General features: G+C 42.6%; 1 protein-coding gene across 1 annotated transcript in view; it reads left to right on the forward strand.

Annotated features, from left to right (window-relative positions):
- Positions 1-1,304: 1,304 nt before the first annotated feature.
- LOC121515992 (complexin-2-like) overlaps positions 1,305-23,096 on the forward strand; it is a 106,158-nt gene continuing 84,366 nt past the window's right edge. The window contains exons 1-2 of the mRNA XM_041797006.1: positions 1,305-1,675; positions 6,533-6,651. Coding sequence (XP_041652940.1) covers positions 6,621-6,651 — 31 coding nt within the window. The 5' untranslated portion in view covers positions 1,305-1,675; positions 6,533-6,620. The remainder of the gene's footprint in view (positions 1,676-6,532; positions 6,652-23,096) is intronic.

Here is a 23,096-nt window from a genome sequence, read left to right on the forward strand (position 1 = left end):
TAAAGCAGTAAAAATGGATCAAAAATGGTCCAAAATGAAAAACATCAGTAAAAAATTGTAAATAAGTATTCAAACTGATGAATACTTGCAATGGATAATTTCTGTGGTCATAGTTTCTCTTTATAAAGGTTTTCTGGGGGAATAATGTTTCAAATTAAGACATAAAAGAGCCACAAATCATCACAAATGAGCCACTTGTGGCTCCAGAGCCACACTTTGAGTATCACGGACTTAGATGCTTTTGAATCAATAATGACACCAATAACAAAGAAAAATAAATAAAAACACACTTTAGGGCCCCTCCCTACGGTGGGCCCGGGTAATCAGTACCCCCCCCCCCCCGTGCTACACCCCTGCATCCACATAATGTCTCCATCAGGGAAGAGCTTGACTATGTCAACAAAACAATGCTAAAGCACATACTGCATCCACACAACAGCATGGCTTCAGAGTAGAAGAGTCCGGGTGCTGAACTGGCCTGCTGACAGTCCATTTGGGGTACGGGCCATAAAAAGAAAAATCCTGCTAAAAAGACCCAGCACTGTCGAGCAGCCAGAATCCTACATCAGACAAGAATGGGACAACATTACTCTCTCAAAATTCAAGCAACTGTTGTTCTTAATCTTTCTTTGGTAATAAAATATGGGTTTATGAGATCTGCTTTTATTATTTTACACATTGCCCAAGTTTTTTGGAATCGGACATAAAATAATGTCTAAGCAATCAAATATTGGTGCCAGATGTTTTGAAATCTATAAATAGCTTTTAAAATGTGATTGATCCACATATGTGTGTGCTAAGTGTGCAGAGAGTCTGCCTTTGCCACAACAAGACACCTCGATGTTTGCCTTAGAGGTCACACCAGTGGGCTGCCATTGCATCCTCTCTGCTGTGACCTTGGGCAAGACTAACCAGGTGGGGTGTCTGCTTAGTCTTGCCCTGACACCAGGGAGTCTTTGAGCACCCCTGCTGCTCTAAGAGGAACACAATGATGTAACAACATAAAACAGAACAATATGATGTAAGAAGGAGCAGACTCTGGGATCCCCTCTAGCAACATGAGAGGAACCCCGGAGGAACATTTTCTCACGTCTCGGGTACAGGATGCAAACTGTGTCACGAGACTGAGCAGACAAAGAATAAGACGCTAATTTACAAGACGTTTCTCCCATCATACTCCCGTTATATCCTGCCCTGCCGTTTCCAGTGAGTCCCTCTCCTCGCTGCAGAGGAGGGGGGCGGGCTGATGGAGCAGCCAGCCAGCGTCAGGGCTGAATAATTGATCGCTCTCTCTCCCTCTCGCTCTCTCTCGGTCAGGAGGACGTTAGTGGGACGTTTCTCTCCCTCTCTCCATGTGATTCAGTCGCTTCTTCCCATCATCGACAACAGCTTCACCCTCCGTAAACCACCACCCTCTACTCCTCCTCTTCCTCTCTACGTGTGTTGGAGAGAGTGTGCAGGAAGACGAAGCACCAGCTACCAGCACCACCACCAAGGACGTCCCCTCTTCTTTTCCCAGCCCCTGGAGCCGGAGATGCAAGGGACGAGCAGTTAGATTGTCGTGCTGCTGTTGCTGCTGCTGCAGGAGAACTTGGTTTTGGAGGCTGTGCTGCAGCTCTGCTTTCTCATTCCTGCGAAGTGTGTGACAAGGATTTCAGCCAGTCGCCGGACGGAGGTAAATCGATGCATGATGCGGCTGCTTCAGTGCAATTCATTCGCTTTCTGTGGGAGCTATCCACTCGCTGTGGTGCTGAAAGCAGGCGCCGATCAAACAAGGAAGTGCATGTGTATTCCTGCTTGTAGGGCATCGCTGTTTCTTTACGTGCACCATCAGGTCTATCTTTAACATGTTTAGAGCATGTGTGGCTTTGATTTATGCATGCATTTGCGCGTATTGGGGCTTAATTTACGCGCAGATGGAGCAGCTTTTCTGATGCCAGAGTGGGATGGCTGTGTCCAATGTCCCTCCAATGGAGGATGGAAAGTTTTACCACATGATAGTCATAGTCATCCTACCGTACCGTATCCACACTATGAGGATGTATAATGACCACTAATGTTTGCTGCCTATTTTATCTCCTTTGTTTGAAATCACCTTGAGTCTCTTGCACCCAGATGCTCATTTAGACATAAGTTTCTCGTTTCATCTTTGTGTCCTGTTCTTCAGTCATTTAATTTCGAATGTCATACTACTTTTATAGCCAACTATACCACCAATTTTGGATTAATGAACTACTCAATCAGCAGTGGTTTATTCCACATGCATGGAACTACATCGTCCTGCAGACTCGCACCGTGCACTCGCGCCTCTCTCAGAGGTTATTCCAGATTATCGTGACAGGTTCTCCCGTCAGTGCATGACACCAAACACTCCGGGATATTTTTGAAACAAAGCGCCACATTTGTAAGAAAATTATGAATGGTAGCTGCTGCTTCTGTCTCTACTTTTTCAATGTTTTGCGTTTTCATGCATCCCATTGTCTTCAGATTGTGTTTGAACCATTGACCTTGGTGTCCTTCATTGGCGCATTGGTGCCCAAAACTGATCCTTAGTGGCTGTTTGGCTCCGTGTAAGTTGTAGAAACAGCTTATTTCGGATTTTTACACTTATTTCTGCAACATCCTTGAAATCAGGGGTTCTCAAATGGTTTCACTCAGGACCCACAACCACCTCCTGAATGAGAAAATCCGATCCAGATTTCTTGGCGATGAAAAATGATGAAGTTAGAATAAAACAGAGCAGGTTATAACAAATATGAGAAAGAATCGTTGTCCTAGTAGAAGCCCTGAGACGGCATGCATGCCTATATTTTGTTTTACCCTGTTTTCCCATCATGATGAGTAGGTTTGGGTTGTTTTCTAATTGTTTTCTTTTTAACTTGTAAGAGCAGATCAAGGGGGTGGCCAGGGGTGGCCATGCCCACCCCAGAAATCTAATTGGCCAACCTCAAATTCTAACCTGTAACCTGATTGTATGTATGCCTTGCCAGAGGCAAGACATATACTTTCATCCAGTGATTCTCAACCTTGGGGTCAGGACCCCCTTGGGGGTCATGAGACACTGAGAGGGGGTCACCAGATGCCTTAAATAAAGATTTTTTTTTCTCTTAAATCACACTGCTACCACTTTACACCAATTTTACCCAAATATTAACACTTTTTCATCACTTTTTGCTCATTTTAGCACATATTTGCCACTTAAAATCCATTTTTGTCCATTTAAAACCCTTTCCATCAAGTTTTTCTACCTGTTTCTGACACAGCTAAACCAATTTTTGTCACTTTCTTCCTATTGTTGCCTCTGATGACCCATTATTGCCTGTATCAACCACTTTTTACACCACTTTATGCCCATTTTAACCACAGTTAACCTATTTTTGCCAGTTTATATCAAATTTCCTTCCCATTCCACCTAATTTCCACCTTTTTTGCACTTTAAAGCCATTTATGCCACTTTTCAATCGCCTTTTACTACTTTGTGCCTGTTTTTTTTTTTTTTTTTTTGCCAATTTTAACCCTTTTTTGTTCCTTTAAAATCTAATTTCAACACTTTTCCACGTTTGTTGCAATTATTTAGCAATTTTAGGGATTTTAACCCATTTTAATTGTTTTTAATAAAATTCATTTCTTTCAAGAAGCCTAAATTAATAAATAAAGATATTTCTTTCTTGATAAGGGTGGTCACAGCTTACATACACAATGGACCATGGTTTTGCTGACCTCCATGGGCCCCCAGTTTGACTGGGTCCAATCAACCTCCCCCTTTACCCCTCCATATAGACAGCCTTGCCTGCAAACGACTATTCTTGAATGTTCATGGCTGTTAAACCACCTTCAGCTACAGCGGGGGTCCCTGGTCTCTGGCACCTTTATGTTGGGGGTCGCAGGCTGAAAAGGTTGAGAACCCTGGCTGTAATCAACTTTATGGATTGTGCTTCAGGCTGCTTGAAGCTCTTTTTGTGACTTTTGTTTCTACTTGAATTTATGCATTCTGACATCTTCTTTTAAAGTCCTTATACTGAAGCTAAAGCTCTGCACAAGACTTTTGAACTCCTGATTTAGGAAGACCCCACAAAAGGTGACAAATAATGACAGATTTAACAGTTTTTCTTCATAGTGTGATATGTGCAGTGAAGTTACCAAGACAGCACACCATAACACTAACAGAGTTTCCCAAACTTTTTGTGCCTGGCTCTTTCTTGACAGATTAAAATATGTTCAGCCCCATAGCCTCTAACATGCACATTAACATGTAAGTGTACAGTATATCGGCATACAATGAAGGCAGGATGTGCAAAAGGATGGAGTATGTCTCTGTCTTTAATACCCACCCTTGCGCGGAGAGATGAGCTGAGATACCACTGTTGCATTTCTGTCTCATTTGTGATGTCTGGTGCAGATTCATTACTAGTCCTAAATTCTCCTGGGAGTCCTCCACAAAAATAGCCATGACCTGGTAGCAGTGTAAAACTGCATGCATGGTTTTTCTCAGCCTTGAAGACCGCTGCCCTGTCACAGCTTTAGGACCCCCCTAGGGGCCAAACACTGCTCTAACAGACCAACAACCCAATCTCCACTCTCAAAATGAAAATTCTTCTGTGTTCAAAACCAAGCAGCAACCTCTGGCCCTGAAAAATGAAGCCAATGCGAAAGTGCAAAAAATTGCTATACCGCGAGTGTCCACTTGAAGCTGGCTGCAGGAACAGCGGAAGTCTCATTAGCAAGTGTCTTATTGTGATCCCACTGTACGGGGGATGAATTTTTCCGTACCATGATCGTTTGTATCATATTTAGGATGAAAGCTGATTGGCGCGTCTCATTTGATTGACAAACAGCTCGGCAGGCAGAGGCTCCGTTTCTGTCAACCAGAATGCTAGCTAGCAGGCTGACAGGAAGTCGCACTTAGTGGGCGGGCCATTAGGTTGATTCAAAGTTCAGTTGAGACCGCGATTTTGGATTGGCATCAAGAGCCGTTTGAGTCCGCCTATTGTAAGCAGACGACTGATGTCACACGGGGTTTGTCCAATTCTTTCTACAGTCTATGGTCAAAACAGACTCCAAAGTAAACTAGCCAAATCTGGCTAGCTGTTTGCTACCTGCTGTTAGCTGCTTCAGTCTAGCTTCTGTCTGTGTCAGATTGATTGTAGTCAGGACCCACCACCACCTCTTTGTTGACTCATTGCAACCAAAATTTCTTAGATTTTTCAATCGTACCCTTGTTATTTTTGTTTGTTTGTTTGTTTGTTTTTTTATTAACTTTACGGATTATTTTTCAGGCCTGCTTACCAACATTAGATAAGACAGCTGAAGACAGACAAGAAACATTCGAAGAGAGTGGAGGAGCACATACACCAAACATGTGCCAAGACCAGGAATCGACCTGCCACCAGTATGCTGATTACCTCATTGACGCCAGCCCTAACAGCTGAGCTCAAGCCATACCCAGATTGGTTGATGAGAAACATGGGGCAGTTTTAACTTTAAATAAAATAAAATATGCAGTGAAACAATAATAATAGTAATAAAACTAGAAAAGCACTCGGAGAGTGCAGACCTCCGCCATTAGCCCTATCTCCCAATAGTGAAGAATCCTTTCATAACATTCCTGGATCCAGATGGTGATCCGGATCACACCCAAAATCTAATCAGTTCTTCCTTATGCCATTTCTGACATTTCCTAAAAATTTCATCAAAATCTGTCCACAACTTTTTGAGTTATGTTGCTAACAAACGAACAAACCCACCCAATCACATAACCTCCTTGGCGGAGGTAATAATTAGAGCTTGTATGGTGTCTGCTAACTATGGTTGGAATCAGGCCAAAATCTGGTATGATTATTTTGTAGTGTGCCATGCTTTAGAGGGCTCTGGTATATGTAGTCATTGTTGTGCTGCTTTTAAAAATACAGGAAATATATACACTGGACTAAAGCATCTTTTTCAGGATTGTTTATTCAAATAGACATAAGTTAAGTCAGATTGGTTAAAAAATGCTTCTTTTATGTTTGCACACATAATTGAAGACCCCTTTATGAGTGGCCACCCTAGTTGGGCCCCATCAGTCAAAGAAGTCTGACTCTGCCACTGGTTATAAGGGGGAAATGTTTTTGTCTGTGAAGCTCTCATTCATTGAGGACATGTTTATCCAGAGTCTAAGAGAACAAATCACATTTCCTGGCAATCATGGCCAAACAAAGCAAAAATGTCTGACTGTTTGTCTGCTTACATCAGACTTTTTGCCACAGTTATTTCCAAGCACAATTACAGCTCCCCGACCCACTACTGGATCCCAACCCACCAGCTGACAACCACTGCTTTTAATAATTTACTGATAGCGTGTCTGTAGTAGCTCACTCTTGAATGGGTTTGTAGTGACCTCCTTACCCTGTACTGGCTGTTGAAGTCATGATAAATGCTCCTGAATGGTAAAACCATTGATTTTGTTGTCTGTTTGATACATTTTATGATCAGTATAAAAAAGAGTTATTGATTTTCTGACAAAAGTCTGTGTTTATGTTCTTCTATTCTCCAGATCTGGCAACAAAGGACTTCAACTTTTCCGTATCAATTGAATGTAACATCGTTCAGCTAAAGAAGGCAGGGAATTAAAAGCCATCATCATGAATTTCGTTATGAAACAAGCATTGGGAGGTAAGGCCAACCTTTGACTTTTTACATTTGTGTTATTTCTGACTGTGTCCAAGCTTTTCCTGCTGCTTTTATTTCCCTCCAAACTCCTGCCATTATGCAGTTCTTACTCCTTGTATGCTTCACCAGTTCTCCCATCATTATTCACCTCACTCCCTAAAAGCTTTAGTAGGAAATGAAGTCAGTTCATGTAGTGTTTCTGTTGGTGTTTTTGCATTTTCCCTGCACATCTGCTACACATTTGGCCCCTTGGGCTCACAGAGCAGAACCGCTTACTGTAACAGGTTTGTGATGTGTAAGGCAGACTGAACCGTAATGGCCACAGGGACAGTTCACGTTCCAGTGTGTGCCACCTGCTTACCAAGCGGTGTTAAAGCTGGTTAAAGCAGGTCTTCACCATGTGGCTCCGGCTCCCCATTAATCAGACTGTGACGGTGCCTCTGACTGGACCCTGCAGTGACTCTTATCTTCACGTGCTGAGTACACATTTTCCACCTGAAGGGGAAGAAAAAGATAATCAAAGCAGAATCTAATCTTCAATAATTTCATTCCTGCATGCAGGCACGTGAATGACTTTCTAATTGCTTGTGCTGCAAAGGCTCCCCGGACATGAGATTATCATAGCAGAGTAATGAATTTTGAAGGAATGTGAACTTATCATGTATGAATATGCAGATGGTGCTGTGAAGGTGAAAGGGTCTAAATGGTTTTCACGCAGCATGAATGCTGCTCAGTGATTGGTGCATTAGGGAGCCCTCAGAGCCAATGTTTGCAATCTTGGTTTGCTGTTGTTACTGTCTTCAAGAGATAGTCAGACTGCATGGACGAAAGTATTCAGCCACCTGATCATTGCACCAACAGGGACTGTGATGGCATTGTGTTCAAATGCATGTACTTCCCACATGATTTTAGTGTTGTTGTTGAGAATTTGTGCTTGAGAAGACCTGGGTCATAATCTCCATTCCAGTTTAACCCAAAGGTGCTTGCTGGGGTGGAGGTCAAGGCTCTGTGCAAAATCATCAAATCATGTCTCTGTAGTCCTTCCTTTGTGCACCGGGGCACAGTCATGTTGGAATAGAAGCAGCCTTCCAGAAACAGTTGCCACAAAGTTGGAAGCATAGCATTGTCCAGAATGTCTTGGCATGCTGAAGCATTAAGGTTGACCTTCACTAGATATAAGGGGCCTAGCTCTAACTCTAAAACAGCCCCATACCATTAGCCCTCCTCCACCAAAGTTTGTTGGTAAACTGCAAATGTGGCATCCATCACAGTACCATGCTTGGAGTCACTGAGCTCTTCATCATACTCCTTTTTAAGCCACTGATGATTGAAACTGTTTATTGTTTAGGGGTAGACATCCCAACAAAGCAAAGCTGAAATTACAACTGTCTATTTATACCTTCAGTCACATGACCACCAGAGGCCTAAGGGCAAAAAAAAAATCTGACACTAGTGTGTACCATTGAACACTATGTGGAGCTATAGTGCTAGGCATTTTATCCCCCATCTTTTTAAGATGTTAGCATGCAATGTTACCATCCCCTGAAAACTACAGGAAAAACAGAAATATTGATTTGATTGTTTTGCCACTTTGGGCCCTTTAAAGCACAGGGCATGGGCGTAGCACCGAGGGGATAAAGGGTACTGGTTACCTGACCCAGAGTAGGGAGGGGCCCTTAAGAAGCCTGCAATGAAAAGAGGGTTTTAATTTATTTTTTCTTAGTAATTAGTGTCATTATTGAACCAAAAGTGACTGCATTTTGAATCAAATAGAGTAAAATAAAATGCTGGGGGGCTTCTGCTCCTCCCTTAAAAATGTCCAAATGTTGTAGTCCAGTGCTGTGAAATAATGAAAGTAAATCCAGTTTAACCATCATAAAAATATTGCTTATAAATGATGAAATGATGGTTCAAAAATCCCTTAAAAATGCATATATATATTTAAAAATTATGCAATATTTGTTGCCTTGTGTGATATTCTTTCTGGGGCCCAAAATCCTTAGCTACGCCACTGGCACAGGGACACTGTTTAAATCACTAAACCCGGAAAAGTCAGTGACAGAATTTTGCTTCATAAATTTTTACACAACAGTATTTCTACAGTAGAGGGAAATCCATCTCCTTGTATCGCTGCCAGATTGAAAATCTTCAAAATTATGGACGTTTTTATGCATTTTCAGTATGTTTGGTTCAACAATGCTGCTGATAGAAAAGTGAAAGGCAAGAAATTCTTCATCAAAAATGAATATGTGAGCGCTAATTGGCCAACATTAGCTTGTCTGTGTTACTAAATGATCAAATCAGGACCACTGTCAGCTGTCAGTCAGTGTTCTGGTGCTGTTTATGTGAGTTAAAAGTGGTCAAACTTGTCTACACCAGTGGCTCTCAACCTTGGGGTTGGGACCCCCTTGGGGGTCGTGAGGCACTGAGAGGGGGTCACAAGATGCCTTAAAAAAACTAAGATTTTTTTTTTTTTTAAATCAAGCTGTTGCCACTTTACACCAATTTTACCAAATGTTAACCCTTTTTCGTCACCTTTTTAACACCAATTTTGTTCATTTTAAAACCCATTTTTGTCCATTTTAAACCATTACATCAAGTTTTTGTACCTGTTTCTGCCACCTCTAAACCGATTTTTGCCACTTTCTGCCTATTGTTGCCTCTGATGACCCATTATTGCCTCTTTCAACCACTTTTTACACCACTTTTTGCCATTTTAACCACAGTTAACCCATTTTTACAAGTTTATATCAAATTTCCATCCCATTCCACCTAATTTCCACCTCTTTTGCATTTTAAAGCCATTTTAGCCACTTTTCAATCCCCTTTTAATACTGTGGTCCTGTTTTTGCCACTTTTAACCATTTTTGTTCTTTAAAAATCTAATTTCAACACCTTTTCCACCATTGTTGCAATTATTTATTTTTGGCTGATTTTAGGAATTTTAACCCATTTTGATTATGTTTTTAAAAAAAATATTTTATCTAAAGAAGCCTAAATTAATAAATAAAGATATTTCTTTCTTTATAAGAGTTATTATTCAGATCAAATATAAAATATGGTTTTCACAGCTTAACCTCACAATGGACCATGGTTTTGCTGACATCCATGGGCCCCCAGTTTGACTGGGTCCAAGAAACCTCCCCCTTTATCCCTCCTTATGGACAGCCTTGTCTGCACACAACTATTCTTGAATGTTTATGGCCTACAAACCTCCTTCAGATACAGTGGGGGTCCCCAGTCTCTGGCACCTTTATTTTGGGGGTCGCGGGCTGAAAAGGTTGAGAACCCCTGGTCTACACAATGGAAAATACAGCCATGTCCATACTTTTTTGAGATGTGTTGCTACCATCAAATGCAATGTGTTAAATGTGTCAATCTCAACATCTGATGTTGTTTATATTCTACTGTGAATAAAATATGGTTTTCATGAGGCTTGCAAATCAATGCATTCTATTTTTATGTGCATTTTACACAGTGTACCAGCTTTTTTGGAGTTGAGATTGTACATAAAAATATTAAATGTTTTAGCTTGTGATCAGACACAACCATCTATAATATTAAAATGCTTTGTAGCTCAGTAGATAATACAGAGACGTTTCTTTAATGCTGGCAGGGTCTCTGTCTGTTTGTTTGTATCAGGTTCAGCAGCTCCACACTCATCGTGTGTAAAGACTAGTGTGTGTGTGTGTGTGTGGGGCTCAGTGCTGGTGGGTGTGTTAGTGGGTGTCCTGAAGAGCTACGGCTGCCCACCACCGGGCTCACACAAAGCTCCTCGTCAACAAAGAAAAGGAGTTAAAAGTGACTGAATAAAGAGAAATTTCACACATGAGGGGAACAGGCAGTTTGTGCCAAGGTCTTCACCTTCAGCAGAGTATTTCTTTCCGTCTCGGGGAGCAAGTTTTTCCGTTTCGTCTTGGGGAGTAATGAGTTTTCAGTGTGCAGTGGATTAGCTGTGGGCTATTATCTCACTTCTCTCTCTCTCTCTCTCTCGCTCTGTGAAGAAACTCACACTCCATCTGCTCCACCAAGGCTGTGATTTGTATTCTGTCTGTTTTATACAGTGAAGAGCAAGGTCAGCGTGGTTGTCACCAAAGAAGCATTCATCCCTGCTACCCATGATCCTTTCAGCCTTTGAAATCCATGTTAATAGATCAGAAGTGTTTCATGTCAGAGACCTCCAGGAGATGAAGGCTTATCTGAGGAAATGCTCTATACTTTCATTTTTGGAAGGAACCATCTGGTTGTTTGGTGTCCTCTAGCTGGTTCACCAATAGTTCTGTGGGTTTAAGCGATTCCTGCATACTAACAAATTTGATTCCCACGGCTAAAAACCTTTCTGTTCAGCTCAGCTAGGTAGTGACTAGAGATCTAAAGGCTCACTGTGAACAAACCAAGCAGTGGGACGTGATGTTCATATAGACTAAAAGACTCCAGATCTCATTTATCCCCCATGCAATTCATGTACTTCTTGCACTATTATTGTTCATGTGCACATCTTCACATTGTACTTTTGACTTCCTGGTAGTAACTCTTCCATTTTGGTATTAGTGCCGGGCTGTTGTTTTAGAATTAATTTTGTTTTAGTTGTTTTTAAATTGTGTTTTTCTTTATGTCTAACTTTTTTTTCATATTTGTTTTTTTGACATTTTTATTCCTTTATTGACAGAGGAGGACAGTGGACAGAATTTGAAACAGGGATGAGAGAGCTTGAGAGAGACATGCGGAATAGTGCCACAGGCCGGATTCAAACCTGAGCCAACCATGTACACGGGGCTCGCCTTAAACCCTAGGCCACCTGCGCCTAGGGTTTAAGACACCTGATGTTGTCTTTGTGTACCTTGTCTTTTTGTGTGCTCCTGGTACAAAAATAATCTCCTTTCATGGGACAATAAAGAGAATCTGAATCTGAGTCCTGATAATTTATGAGTCCGTGCATTATGATGTATTTTAAAGTTGAATAAATACCTTGGTGTTTTTTCTGGCTGTTTGAATCAATCTGGTCTACGTGTATTGATGCGGTGTGGTGTTGGCCAGTGCAGTGTATCCCCAACGAAACGGAGTAAAGTTGCTTTTCAGCCTTGGAGCCAGACTGGAGCGAATCTAACCTTGCAAAGCAGATGGATTCGCCTGTTTCTGTGTTTCTCATTGGCAGATTCATCTTGTAAGCTCCCATTTGAACAGACTGTTCCCTGTAACCTCCAATTTCCACATAAAGTGATTGTGCCATGATCTGCCGGCGAACTGTACTGCAAAGTGCTCCCTCTCTAGTCTATCAGAGCATTTCCACAGCCGGTGCTCCAGACCGGCAGTGGTGCGTGCCTGGAGCGCCACTTCACTCCGCTTTGTTCGAGATATGCTCCAGGTCTATTTTCAGCACCGGCTGCTGCCAAACCGCGTCAATAACTGTCGTTCAGAAAGCTTCAGAAGAGGAAGTCACAAGCGTAGAATATCTGGTTCTTTCAAAATAAAACACAATTCACAGACTCCCGGTCATAAAAATCACTATATAAACATTACGTCTCATCCTGCAGCGACAGCAAAGGGTCACTGAGAGGTCAGTGGGTCACGGCTACAACGGCGCCATTGACAACAAAATGTTATCTTTTGGACATTTAGCCAAAGAAAGCAAACATTAACCTTTTAACTTCCTAATGTACTCACCCAATGGCAGAAGTAATAATATCATGGACTTATACTGGAAAGGATGATAAATTAAGCCCAAAAGGTAAAATAGTCCGCTGTTGACGTACTATTCCTGCGTTAACTCGCAGTTCTCCCTTGATCTCTGCTGATCAGGGCTGCACGCCGCGGTGCAGCACTGTAGACTCACTTCCAGTGGGCGAAGTCGCTATCCTTGGAGCAAACCTGTGGTGCTTTGTGCAGGGCGCAGTCGTCCTATGTGGAAATTGCAGGTAAGAAAGTGACAGGACCAATCAGGCGTAGGAGGCGGCACTCCCCGGCCCAACGTGTTGTAATGTAAGCGAGCAACAACAAGAGGCCAGTGCGGTTATGGCGGATCAGTTTTATCAGAACTTGTCATCATTTCTTCGTTAAAAAAAGAATGAAGAACAGCAGTAAGTTCTCTTCTTTGTGGAAACAATATTTTTTCCCTTCTCCCAATTGGATTCAGCAATAATAATCGTCACGTGTTTTGTTGCTCTGATTGGCCTGTAAAGATGTGACAGACAGACGATCATCCAATCACCCTCCAAGTTTTTTTTCAAAGGCTCTGCCCTTTTCCCAACACCATCTATGGGAGGTTTTCCAGATGGATGTGTGAATCAAATCCGTTTTGTGTGTCAGGTTAAAGCGGAACTGCTCCGACTGACTTGCGAAGGACCCATTTGCTTTGCAGTATGATTCACTGGTGGACTGTGGCACAGCAGGTGCATGTGAAAATTGCAGGTTATTCTCAGGAGGCTGTGCATTGAATTTTATTTTGAAGTTGACGGGATGCTTTGCATGTTTTTCTGGCTGTTTGGAACAATCTACTCTTGATCGATCTTGCTGTGGTTTGGCAGCGATCAGTGCTGAAAACAGACCTGGCACATGTCTGGAGCAGAGCAGAGTGACGTATCTGGGATACTCCTGAGACAGATGACAGCCCATGCAGTGAAATTGCAGTTGTCAAAAAAGTGTTTTCATGTGAATGGAAGGTCAAAATTGCAGAATATATGTGGACAAGGCCTCAGCTAGCAGCAGTATTTCTTCACCCATAGGTGGAGAAGCTAATGTTAGCAACCTGCTAACATCTGGTCATCTGGTTCACTTGACTGCAAACAACCTATGAGGCCACTGAACGAAGCAATGGGTCACAGTCACCTGGTACTTTGAATGACCTCCAAGCTCTACCACTGAAGCTGTCCTTATGGCCTTATGATACTGATGTTTCCATAATGTGGTATACTACGGTGGTACTTATCAGTATTTACATAAATGAAAACCAAAAAAACAGGTTAAACATTTAAATGTTTTTAACGACTCTCTGTTGTTGACTGACAGGCCTGTATGCTAGAGCATTCTAGCTGTGTGAGTTGTTTGGGTTTTTTTGGCATGAATTTTTTACCATCTTACCCTCCTGGAGGCCCTTTAATCACAGATAGAACTGGTTACTGATGGCTATCAGTCACATGTAGTGGAGAATTAAGGACAAATAAGGGATTGATTTTGTCTGCTGGCAGTTACAGCAAGTGTCTGTGTTTTTGTGTGTGTTGGGCTCTTATTGCAAGAACTGGAAACCATGAATGGCAGGATTTATGGCGTATGACATCATCTGAAATGCTCATAAATAGAAGTATACTGTCTCACCTCTTTTGCTCTGCTGCGACCCCAGCTCCTCCTCCTGCATCCCCTTCCTCCTCCATCCTCCAGCCTCCTCTCGTATCTCTGGTTTTGGCCTTGGCAGTAGAGGAGGAGGAGGATGAGGTGTAGGAGGAGATGAAAAGTGACAAATTGATCTTTAAAACTGGGTGTTATATCATCAGCAGCTGAAGGCAGAGGTTGTAAAGTCGCGCTGCACTCTCGGCCCGCAGAAGCTGTAATCTCCTTTAATGGGAGATGTTTTCTCTCCTCTGCAGCCATGCAGTTTCTCTCTCTTTCCTTCTATTGGTTTCTTCATATATCACCCTTTTCTCACATTTCCTTCCACTTCCTTCCAACCCCTCATCTTCTCAGTCATGCTTCTTCCAACCTTTACTCCACCCGCCTATTTCCACCGCTAACCTCAGCCTCTCTACTTTTACTCCATCACTCTTTATCCCCCCTGTGCATTGCAATTCTTCAATTTTGTATTTCTCCCCTGTCTTTGCTCCCTCCACCCTTCAACGATTACAGTAAATCTAAAGGGCGAGGCACAGAAACCTCAATGAGGCAGCCGAAGGAGAAACCAGGACGTGTTTGTGATTCAGTGTTTGTCTGTGGAAAGAGGAAGACAAAAAGGGAGTGTTTGTTTGGATGTGATCTTTGTAGATGGCTTTAGCTGGCACAGCATAAGTATAAGCAGTGCTTTCAGTGGTGTCTAAATATCTAATACATTTTTGTGCCTGAATAAAACATATCCCTCTCTGTCTAAATGCAATACAGAGAAGATAAACACAGAGGAAACCACATATTTGAAGAGCAAAACACAAAAAAATGCTCAAACCATCTTGGATAAAAAGCAGAGCATGCGTGCACAGAAACGGTGCGTTTACTTTTGGCATAAAAAGTTGACAACCCTAGCGCTGGGGACAAGGCAGCCTGCTGGTGAGCCTTCCGCAAACCCACAGGACAAACATGCAAACATTCTGTGCGAAAGCAAACTTCTTAGCATCAACAGAAAACAGCTCTGTGTAGTCAGAGCAGATATACTGCAGAGAACCGGGGCAGGATGCAGATAAACACTGAGTCACTCATATGAAAAGTCGCACTGCTGTCAGTCAACTCCAAATTTGCTGTGTTTGTTCATGACTTACTCATCATAACTCTTCATTTCTTCTTACACCAGCAATTTTAAAGCTTTACTCTTATTTTGAGAAAAAGTATGCATTCAAATATGTACGACTTAATTATAAATGAAACAATACTTGCTGTTCAAGCTGTGTCTGATCTGCTGCAAGAGCATAATTCAAAGCATAAATCTGCACAAATGAACTCCATCTGATCAGGAAATATACTTTAAGGTCTTTATTTGTTTAAAAGACTGAACAAGAATGTTTTTTCAAAGATCTACTAGCACCACTAGAGGGAGATGAAGCATGTTATCAACAGCTCCTCAAAGGGTGGTTTCACATTTTGGACTTGGTACAGATCCGAGTGCACTTGACCCCAAAGTCTGGATAATTTGAATAGTGGCATTCTGCACTCAGGCCATAGGAAGGTGTGCTTAGTCAAAACTCTTTCAGTACAAACACATAAGGATGGTGTAGAGCAATGTTAAAGTCAGGGACTTTATCCTCAGCACCTGCAGCAGCATGTTAAAGTGTCACAAGAAGACAGGCTATTAAAAGTTAAAGAACTTTCAACCATGAACCATAGCCACTTACTTTTTCCCTCCAATGAAGACAGACATTGTGCCTTTTTTAAGATAACACTGTTCATGCTTTCATAGCCTTTGTGGCAGCTTTTCTAGTGAACTTTCCAAGATCTTTAAAGACTAAATCCACACCGGTATGTCGGATATTGAAGGTCTTTTTGTCCATTTTTTAATCCACTTTGGATCATTTCTGCTGCTAGCCTTGCATGCTAAACTTCAAACTGTATCCCAAAATGCTTTGTGGCTGTGACAACCAGTGGCAGGCCGGTCTGTTATTACATTGTGCTGTGTTAAAATGCACTACTATGACTGCACAGCTCATGGTGGAGACAGTTTGAATAGCTCACAATGGAGAAAAAAGAGACGCAGAGCCTGTGATGTGGCCCTCTGTGTTTCTGCACACAGGAAGTGCTTTGAGAAATGGCTCAAGAACGGCCGATACAAAAAAGTCAAGGACTTTTTTTGTAAATATATAAATATTTTGAAGGCTTTCTTTGTCACAGAATGATAATTTTCCCTTTAGGTCTCCAAGACTTTGGAGAACAAGTCTGTGCAAAAAAGTCTTAGAGCCTTTAGAAGTATTTAGAGCTTGACTGTGCATCGCAGGGTTAATGTTTCACAAGCTGTTTAAGACAATAAGTCTAGGCTCGCCTCTCCTCAAAAAGGCTTCTTCTGTTCTGAACTGATGAAGCTTTTTGGAGGAGAGAGAAAAAATGTCTTTGAGGGCCTCAATCAAGTCCAGTTGCCCCCATTTGGGCCAAATTTTGGATAACCATGGCCTGAGTGATTGAATACCAAAACACAGGGATTAGTTAATACTGATGGACACTTTTCATTGTGGCCTCCACTATCCATCAGTTCTCTGCTCATCGAGGTCTGGATCACAGTGCCTGCAGGGCTAAGCAGGTTCACCAAGACTGCCCTCCTCACAGCAACCTTTTCAAACCTCCTCCTTGGGGATTCTGATGTGTTCCCAAGCCAGAAAGGACATACAATCTCTCCAGTGGGTTCTGGGTCACCCCCCCAGTTGGAAACTGGATGTGGAAGACCTCCAAAGGAAGGGGATCAAGGAGCACCCTTATAAGATGCACAAACCACCTCAACCTGTTCCTTTCAATGCAAAGGAGAAATGGCTCGACACCAGGCCCCTGTCAGACCCCGGCCACCCTATTGTAGAAACTCATTTTAGTTACTTGTATCTGCAGTGTTTCGCTGTCAGCAGTTACCTAAAAATCATGACCATAGGTGAGGGTTGGAACAAAGACTGCCTGGTGAATTTTAAGCTTTGCCTTTTGACTCAGCTCCCTCCTTACCATGATGGCCAACAATCTGCCATTCAGTCTCCTGCTCCATTCTACCATTAATCATGAAGAAGACTGAGAGGTATGAGGGAGGGCCACTCTGAGGGAGCAACCCATTATTTTCCAGCAGAGAACCATTGCTTTGAACTTGGGGTTCGAGGTGTTGACACCCATCCCAGTTGTTTTGACTTGGCTTCAAACCACCCCAGTGCCTGCTGGAAATTCAGCGTCTGAAAGAGCCAACAGAACCCCATCATCTGCAAAAAGCAAAGAGGAAATTCGGCAGTGCCTGAACTGGAAAATAAAGTTGCTGTAAAAGGTCACCTCTGCATGCAAACATGTTCTCTGTGACAGGTGTAACATGCATTCACTGTAAAGTGTCATGCCTAATATTAAAAGTGTGAAAATATAATATGCAGTATACAGTATGAGGCAATTCCCAGCGCTCTAAATGTGCGGTCACACAGGAGATAAAACATAATTATCCTAAAGGATTAATTAGGATTAGCTGCAGAGCCCTGGAGGATATATGGCTATATGAAGATATATTACTCCTATGTGACCTCACAGCCCTCCCCTCAGGTTTAAGAGCTGTTTGTTTCCTAGTTTACTCAGAGAAAAGACTCATATGTAGCTGGTGTAAAGAGTTGGGATTTATCTTGTGTTTACAAATCTGTCTTTTCTGTACAAAACAATTTGGATTAGATGTCACAGTGAGGTCACAGTTGTTGCATCAGGGTGGCAGAAAAACAGTGAGCATGTGGTGAGAAAGTGGAGTGTTTACAGTGACATTGCTCAGTCATACATTTACAAAATGTGCTGGAAAGGTAACAAAGAGTTAGTCTGAGGTCAGACTACCTATGATCTGGATTTTGCTGAGGAGGCTGTGATCCTTGCAGAGACTGTGTATGTCATTGTGGGGGCTCTTAACTTGCTGAGGGAGGAGGTTGGAGCGTTGGGAGTGCACATCTCCTGGGTCAAAACATAGATCCAGGTGTTTAGGGATGCCTTGGATGCTGCCATTGAATCTGTGTGAATGCTAAGAGCATGGAAGTTTTAGAGCGATTCATCTACCTTGGCAGGGTAACCCATTGATCTGCTGACTATGAGGCTGAAGTCACTGCAAACTTGGAATTAAGCACTGGGTGAAGGGTTTGCTTAGCAAGACAGTGTAGCATTTCCAGTATCTGAGGATGTGGACAAAAGTCGAGAGTCTTTCGGTCCTTGGTCCACCTGGTTGCACTATACTCCTGTGTGGTCTGGATGTTGACTAAAGGCCAGAGGCACTGACTGGACTTCTTTGTGACAGCATCTCTTTGGCATATCTTTGGGTATCGTTGGCAACACCGTGTGTCTAATTCTTTAGTGCTCAGGAGAAGAGGTGGGAAGGGTCAGCCACCTGATACAGAAACTACAGCTGTGCTTTTATGAGTAGTAGGTGCGATTTCCCGAGCCTGATCCAGCTGGCTCCAAACTGGGTGCTAGGGACCCCTGGGGATGGTCCACAACCCGGGGGCAATTGTGTGCATCATTCAGGGGGAAGCTGGGAGGATACCTGGAGAGATGCGGCATTGGCCTGGAACAGGCCAGGAGGATGGCCATCAGGTGGCCAGAGCAGCACAGCACCAATGTTCACCCAGCAAACTGCCAAACAACCATATGCTCCCGTACCTCACCTGACCTGATTTGTCTCAGTTAGATGTGCCACATGAACAGCAAACGGAGTCTTTATTTTGTATTTGTCTGTCCAAGTGTTAAGATGGATGATATGCTAACTATATGCTAATGCTAACAGTGGTTTCTCACCAAGTTGCTGAAGTGCATCTGATGTTTTTCGCCAACATTTCTGTTTTTTCAGTCCGTTGTGGTCGTCCTTAACCTTGCAAAGCAGACGGATTCTACCATTTCCATGTTTCTCACTGGCGAATCCATCTTGCAAAGCTCCCATCTGAACAGTCTGGGCCTGGTTAGAAAGTGACAGGACCAATCAGCATCCAGGGGCAGTACTTATAGGCACGGCGGAGTCGTGATGCAAGCAAGCAGCGACAAGAGGCCGGTGCAATTATGGCGGAAGACATTAGCGTGGATTCTGCTGTGGCGTCAGTTATCAGAACTTGACAACATTTATTTGTTAAGAGGAGAACAAAGAACAGCATCGAGTTGTTTCCTTTACAAAAACGACAAAAGTCTACAGTCGCCATGGTTTGTGTTATGCAGTTCTCTATGGAGTTTACTCCGCGGTAGGGGCTACAATGTCACGTGTTTTGTTGCTCTGATTGCTGCCCTTTCCCAAACACCGTCTATGGGAGGTTTTCCAGATGGATGTGTGAAACAAATCCATCTAGCGTGCTAGGTTGTCCTTTGATGACACATCAAAAATGCAGGAATGTTGTTTCCAGAGTTTGACAAACTTTCCCTGTCTCATGTCTCTACCTAACCCTAACAGCTTATCGTTTTTTAATTGGCTGTTCTGTTTACAGTTGTGACTTTACGCATGCAGAATGGTCCATATTCTCACTGGTCATGTTAACTCAAATGGTTAACCTTTCTGCCACCAGTCAGACCCCCTCCACCCCTTTCATCACTAATACTACATAATAAATCCATTAAACAGCCTTTTTCTATGTCCTTCATCCTTGTTAATCCCTTCCCCTCCTCGTCTTCTTTCTTCTCTCCTCGTCCTCGCCTCTCTCCCCTCTTTGCTCCGTCCTGTCTCTGCTAATGAGGCTGATACGGACTGTGCCTTTCGAAGCTGCAGGCTCGGCCTCAGTCCTCCCGCTGTCTTTAAAAGAGCTGTGGGACACTTTTACACTCAAAGGCTTTGTCCAGCTTGTACAGAGTTGATTGTAAAATGTAATAATTTTTCTTTGTGACCACATGAAGCTGAGGGGGGATTTTTTTATGCAGCAGCAGTCCCAGCAGCAGGACTGTGATATTACTCAGTGCTATTAATGCCTTACAGCCCTGAACAGAATCATTAGTTTCTTCAGCAAGAACTTGTTGATTTTGTGCTCCAGTTTCTCCACTAACATATACGAACCTCCTCACAAGAGTTGACCATTTAACCACAGGCTTAGCTAACAGGACATGTAGTCTCCATATAACACACGCTTCCTGCTGGAATTTATTTAAACCCTTAGCGGTTGGGTGGGCAGCCTCTGTGAGTAATTCAAATGAGTTTCTTCACACTTAACTGGCTTTGGGCTGACTTGGCATGTAAGAATAATGTTTTATGGCGGATATCAACCCATTTTAACCCGATACAGAGAAATGAGCCAAGGAGGCAGGCAATGTAATTCTGATAAATTGAAGTGCAGTAATGATATCTGCCCTCTGTAGACACCTCGGCTGCACGGCTGAGCCTTGATAGTGAAGAGCAGCGTTGTGGAAAAATGTAACAAATACATAATTTTAAATTAAAGCTCAGCTGCATTAAATACTGAGACTCAGGAATGTCTGAGACTAAAGTGTTCAGTTTGACTCCTTATCTCTGGAGCCACAATCCTCCTCCTTTAATGGAAGTGTCTGATGTATCGATGTTTTTTAGGTCACCATAGTCCAGCCATGTCCTCTTGTTTGTGTCACATGTGTGTAGCATTTGTCTTATAATCATGGTGAAGTGACAGCTGACAGCTAAAGAGACCCTCTGGAACTGACATTAAACGTTTGCCCCTTATTCTGCGGTAGTTAACTTCAATGGTTGCAACCCAGAGTCAAAAATCAGGGCCTGCACCATTCAGGGATGTGCTGAGTTATTCTAGGATTGTGGGTAATGTAGTGCTGTTCACTGAGATCACAAATAAACCATGTCTTTCATAAAACAAGGTCCAGCCTTTTATCTTCTATGAGACCATTTATCACACTGAGGTAGAGCGTTGTTATTTGATCAGCACACACATTAGCGATCAGTATGCAGCAAAAGACCCAGAACCTGGGGAGACTAGAACATTTATGCTTGAGGAAACGCCCCCCCAAGGTATGCTTGACACCCCTCTGTCTGGGAAGAATCCACACCAGCACAGGGCTTTGTTTCCAGGTGGTCTGGACATCACAATTTAAAATACCAAAGGACCTTTTGATTCAGTCATGGGCTCCAGGTTTAACACCCATTCAGGAACTAGCATAGTCACCTTTTGTTGCTTTTTTATTTACATATGCAGTGAAGTCGACACCTTCCTAGCCCTATCGTTTTCCCATGTCTGTGAGAGGGTAGGCTCCATAGAAAAGAGAACAGTGGGGGGTGTTGAGGAGCTAAAATCCAATTGCAACATTTGCAAAAAAAAAAAAAAAAAAAAGAAATGTCAGGATGCACATTTATAAAAGGAAACATTCTTTGTGAGGCCTATCAGTTAGGCCTTGAGGATTGGCAGATTTGTGGCTCAAGTTTTAAATGCTGATATTTATTTATTGTGTTTATTTGCACGGACAATAAATCATTATAAGAATAATGATGACTCCTCTGTCAGTACAGAAAAAGTTTTCCTTATTTGTTTTTGTCCACATGATTTTTTTTTTTTTTTTTTTGTATACACCAAATCCTGTTGATTTGTGAAAGAGTAACACAGCTCGGCCTACAAATGGACACAAATGGAAACCAGAATGCTTTAAGTAATACAAATCCAAACCCTGGTAAAGAGATTCTACATCTCTGTGTATGATCTGCTAATAGAGATTAATGGGGACATATGATACAAAAATCACTTTTTTAGGCTTTTATAATAAGAATATGTGCTCCTGGCCTGTCCACAATGCCCTCAAGTACCAGGAAATCCAGCTTCCAGCTTCAAGAAAATGTGTACTGAAACAAGCCATTCCCAGATTTTCCCCTCATGATGTCATGTGGGGGGTTAGCCCCGCCCCCAGGTTTGGTTGGCCCACCCTGCTTAAAAGAAAGTTCCGCCCTCCTCTCCTCTTCCATCTCTCAGCTGGTCTGGGAGACTGATGGTTCAAATCCCAGTCAGTGCATACTCCATGTCCAGTTTGGGCACTTGGGCAAGGTCCTTAACTTTGAATGAAAGTGTCTGCTAAATGCATTGTAACATCAGGAATGCCACACCCATTTCCTGAGAGGGGCGGGGTCAGACAGCTCATTAACATTTAAAGCCACAGACACAGAAACAGCTCGTCCTGAGCAGGGCTGAAACAGAGGGTTTTTTCGACACAAACTCCACAGGCGTGTTTTGGGGACCTCTGAGACCAAAATAAACTTGTCTTTAAAGGGTACAATATGTCCCCTTTAAGCAACTAGTAAAAGGACTGTGGTGGGCTTTAATAAAGGAGAGAGTTTTTCTCCATCATAGCAGACATGTGAGTCATGCTCGTAGTAAAACAGCAATTTAGTTCCATCCAAACAGTGCAATCAAAATCTTCCACTGTTGGCTGATTCCTCTGGTTCCCCAAGAGAGGTGAATTCAAGCCAAGGAACACTTCTGTCCTTTTCCAGTCCTATTAGGAAGGAGAAACTCAGATCAAATGTTAAAAGGATACTCAGATTGGCAAAAAGGCTCTACTCTGAGAGCTGCACTTACCACCCACACCTAATTTATTAATTAACATTTATTTAAAATTGGACTAACCATGAGAAAGAAGAGGAAGTCCTTCCTTATCCACACTCTCTCTGGGTGTTTCTCATTGTGAATGTTACAGAGGGATAAAAAAAAGAGATGTCTGAGAAAATACGCTAAAAGTAATATTATAGAAGTACTTCAAATCTTTCTCTACAGGAGAGCGCATCTCTTTGCTGTAGACCGACACCTGTGGGGGAATAAAGAGACAAAAACAAGACAATGAGTATGAATTACAACATCACTCTTATTTTAATCTCTCCTAAATAAATCTAAATCCATCCCTAATTTTGGATGCAGTATTTCACTCAAAATCAAACCATCTTTGTGTCTATCTAAGCTCTATGTCTTCTTTGTAATGAGGAAAAATGACTGACATTCTCCAATCTGTGGGGGTTTTCTTCTCTGCAACAGCCTGGCAGGGCAGTCCAACAAGCGCAGAAGGAATCCCCATGTGGCAAATGTGTCTGTCAATCACATCTTTATATTTCTACATTAAAAGCCATGATGTGCTCTGCGTATGACGTACTCTGCATGCAGAAGGAGCTGCCGGGACACGAGTGGAAT

The sequence above is a fragment of the Cheilinus undulatus genome, linkage group 10, assembly GCF_018320785.1.
Source record: "Cheilinus undulatus linkage group 10, ASM1832078v1, whole genome shotgun sequence".
In the NCBI taxonomy this organism is placed as follows: domain Eukaryota; kingdom Metazoa; phylum Chordata; class Actinopteri; order Labriformes; family Labridae; genus Cheilinus; species Cheilinus undulatus.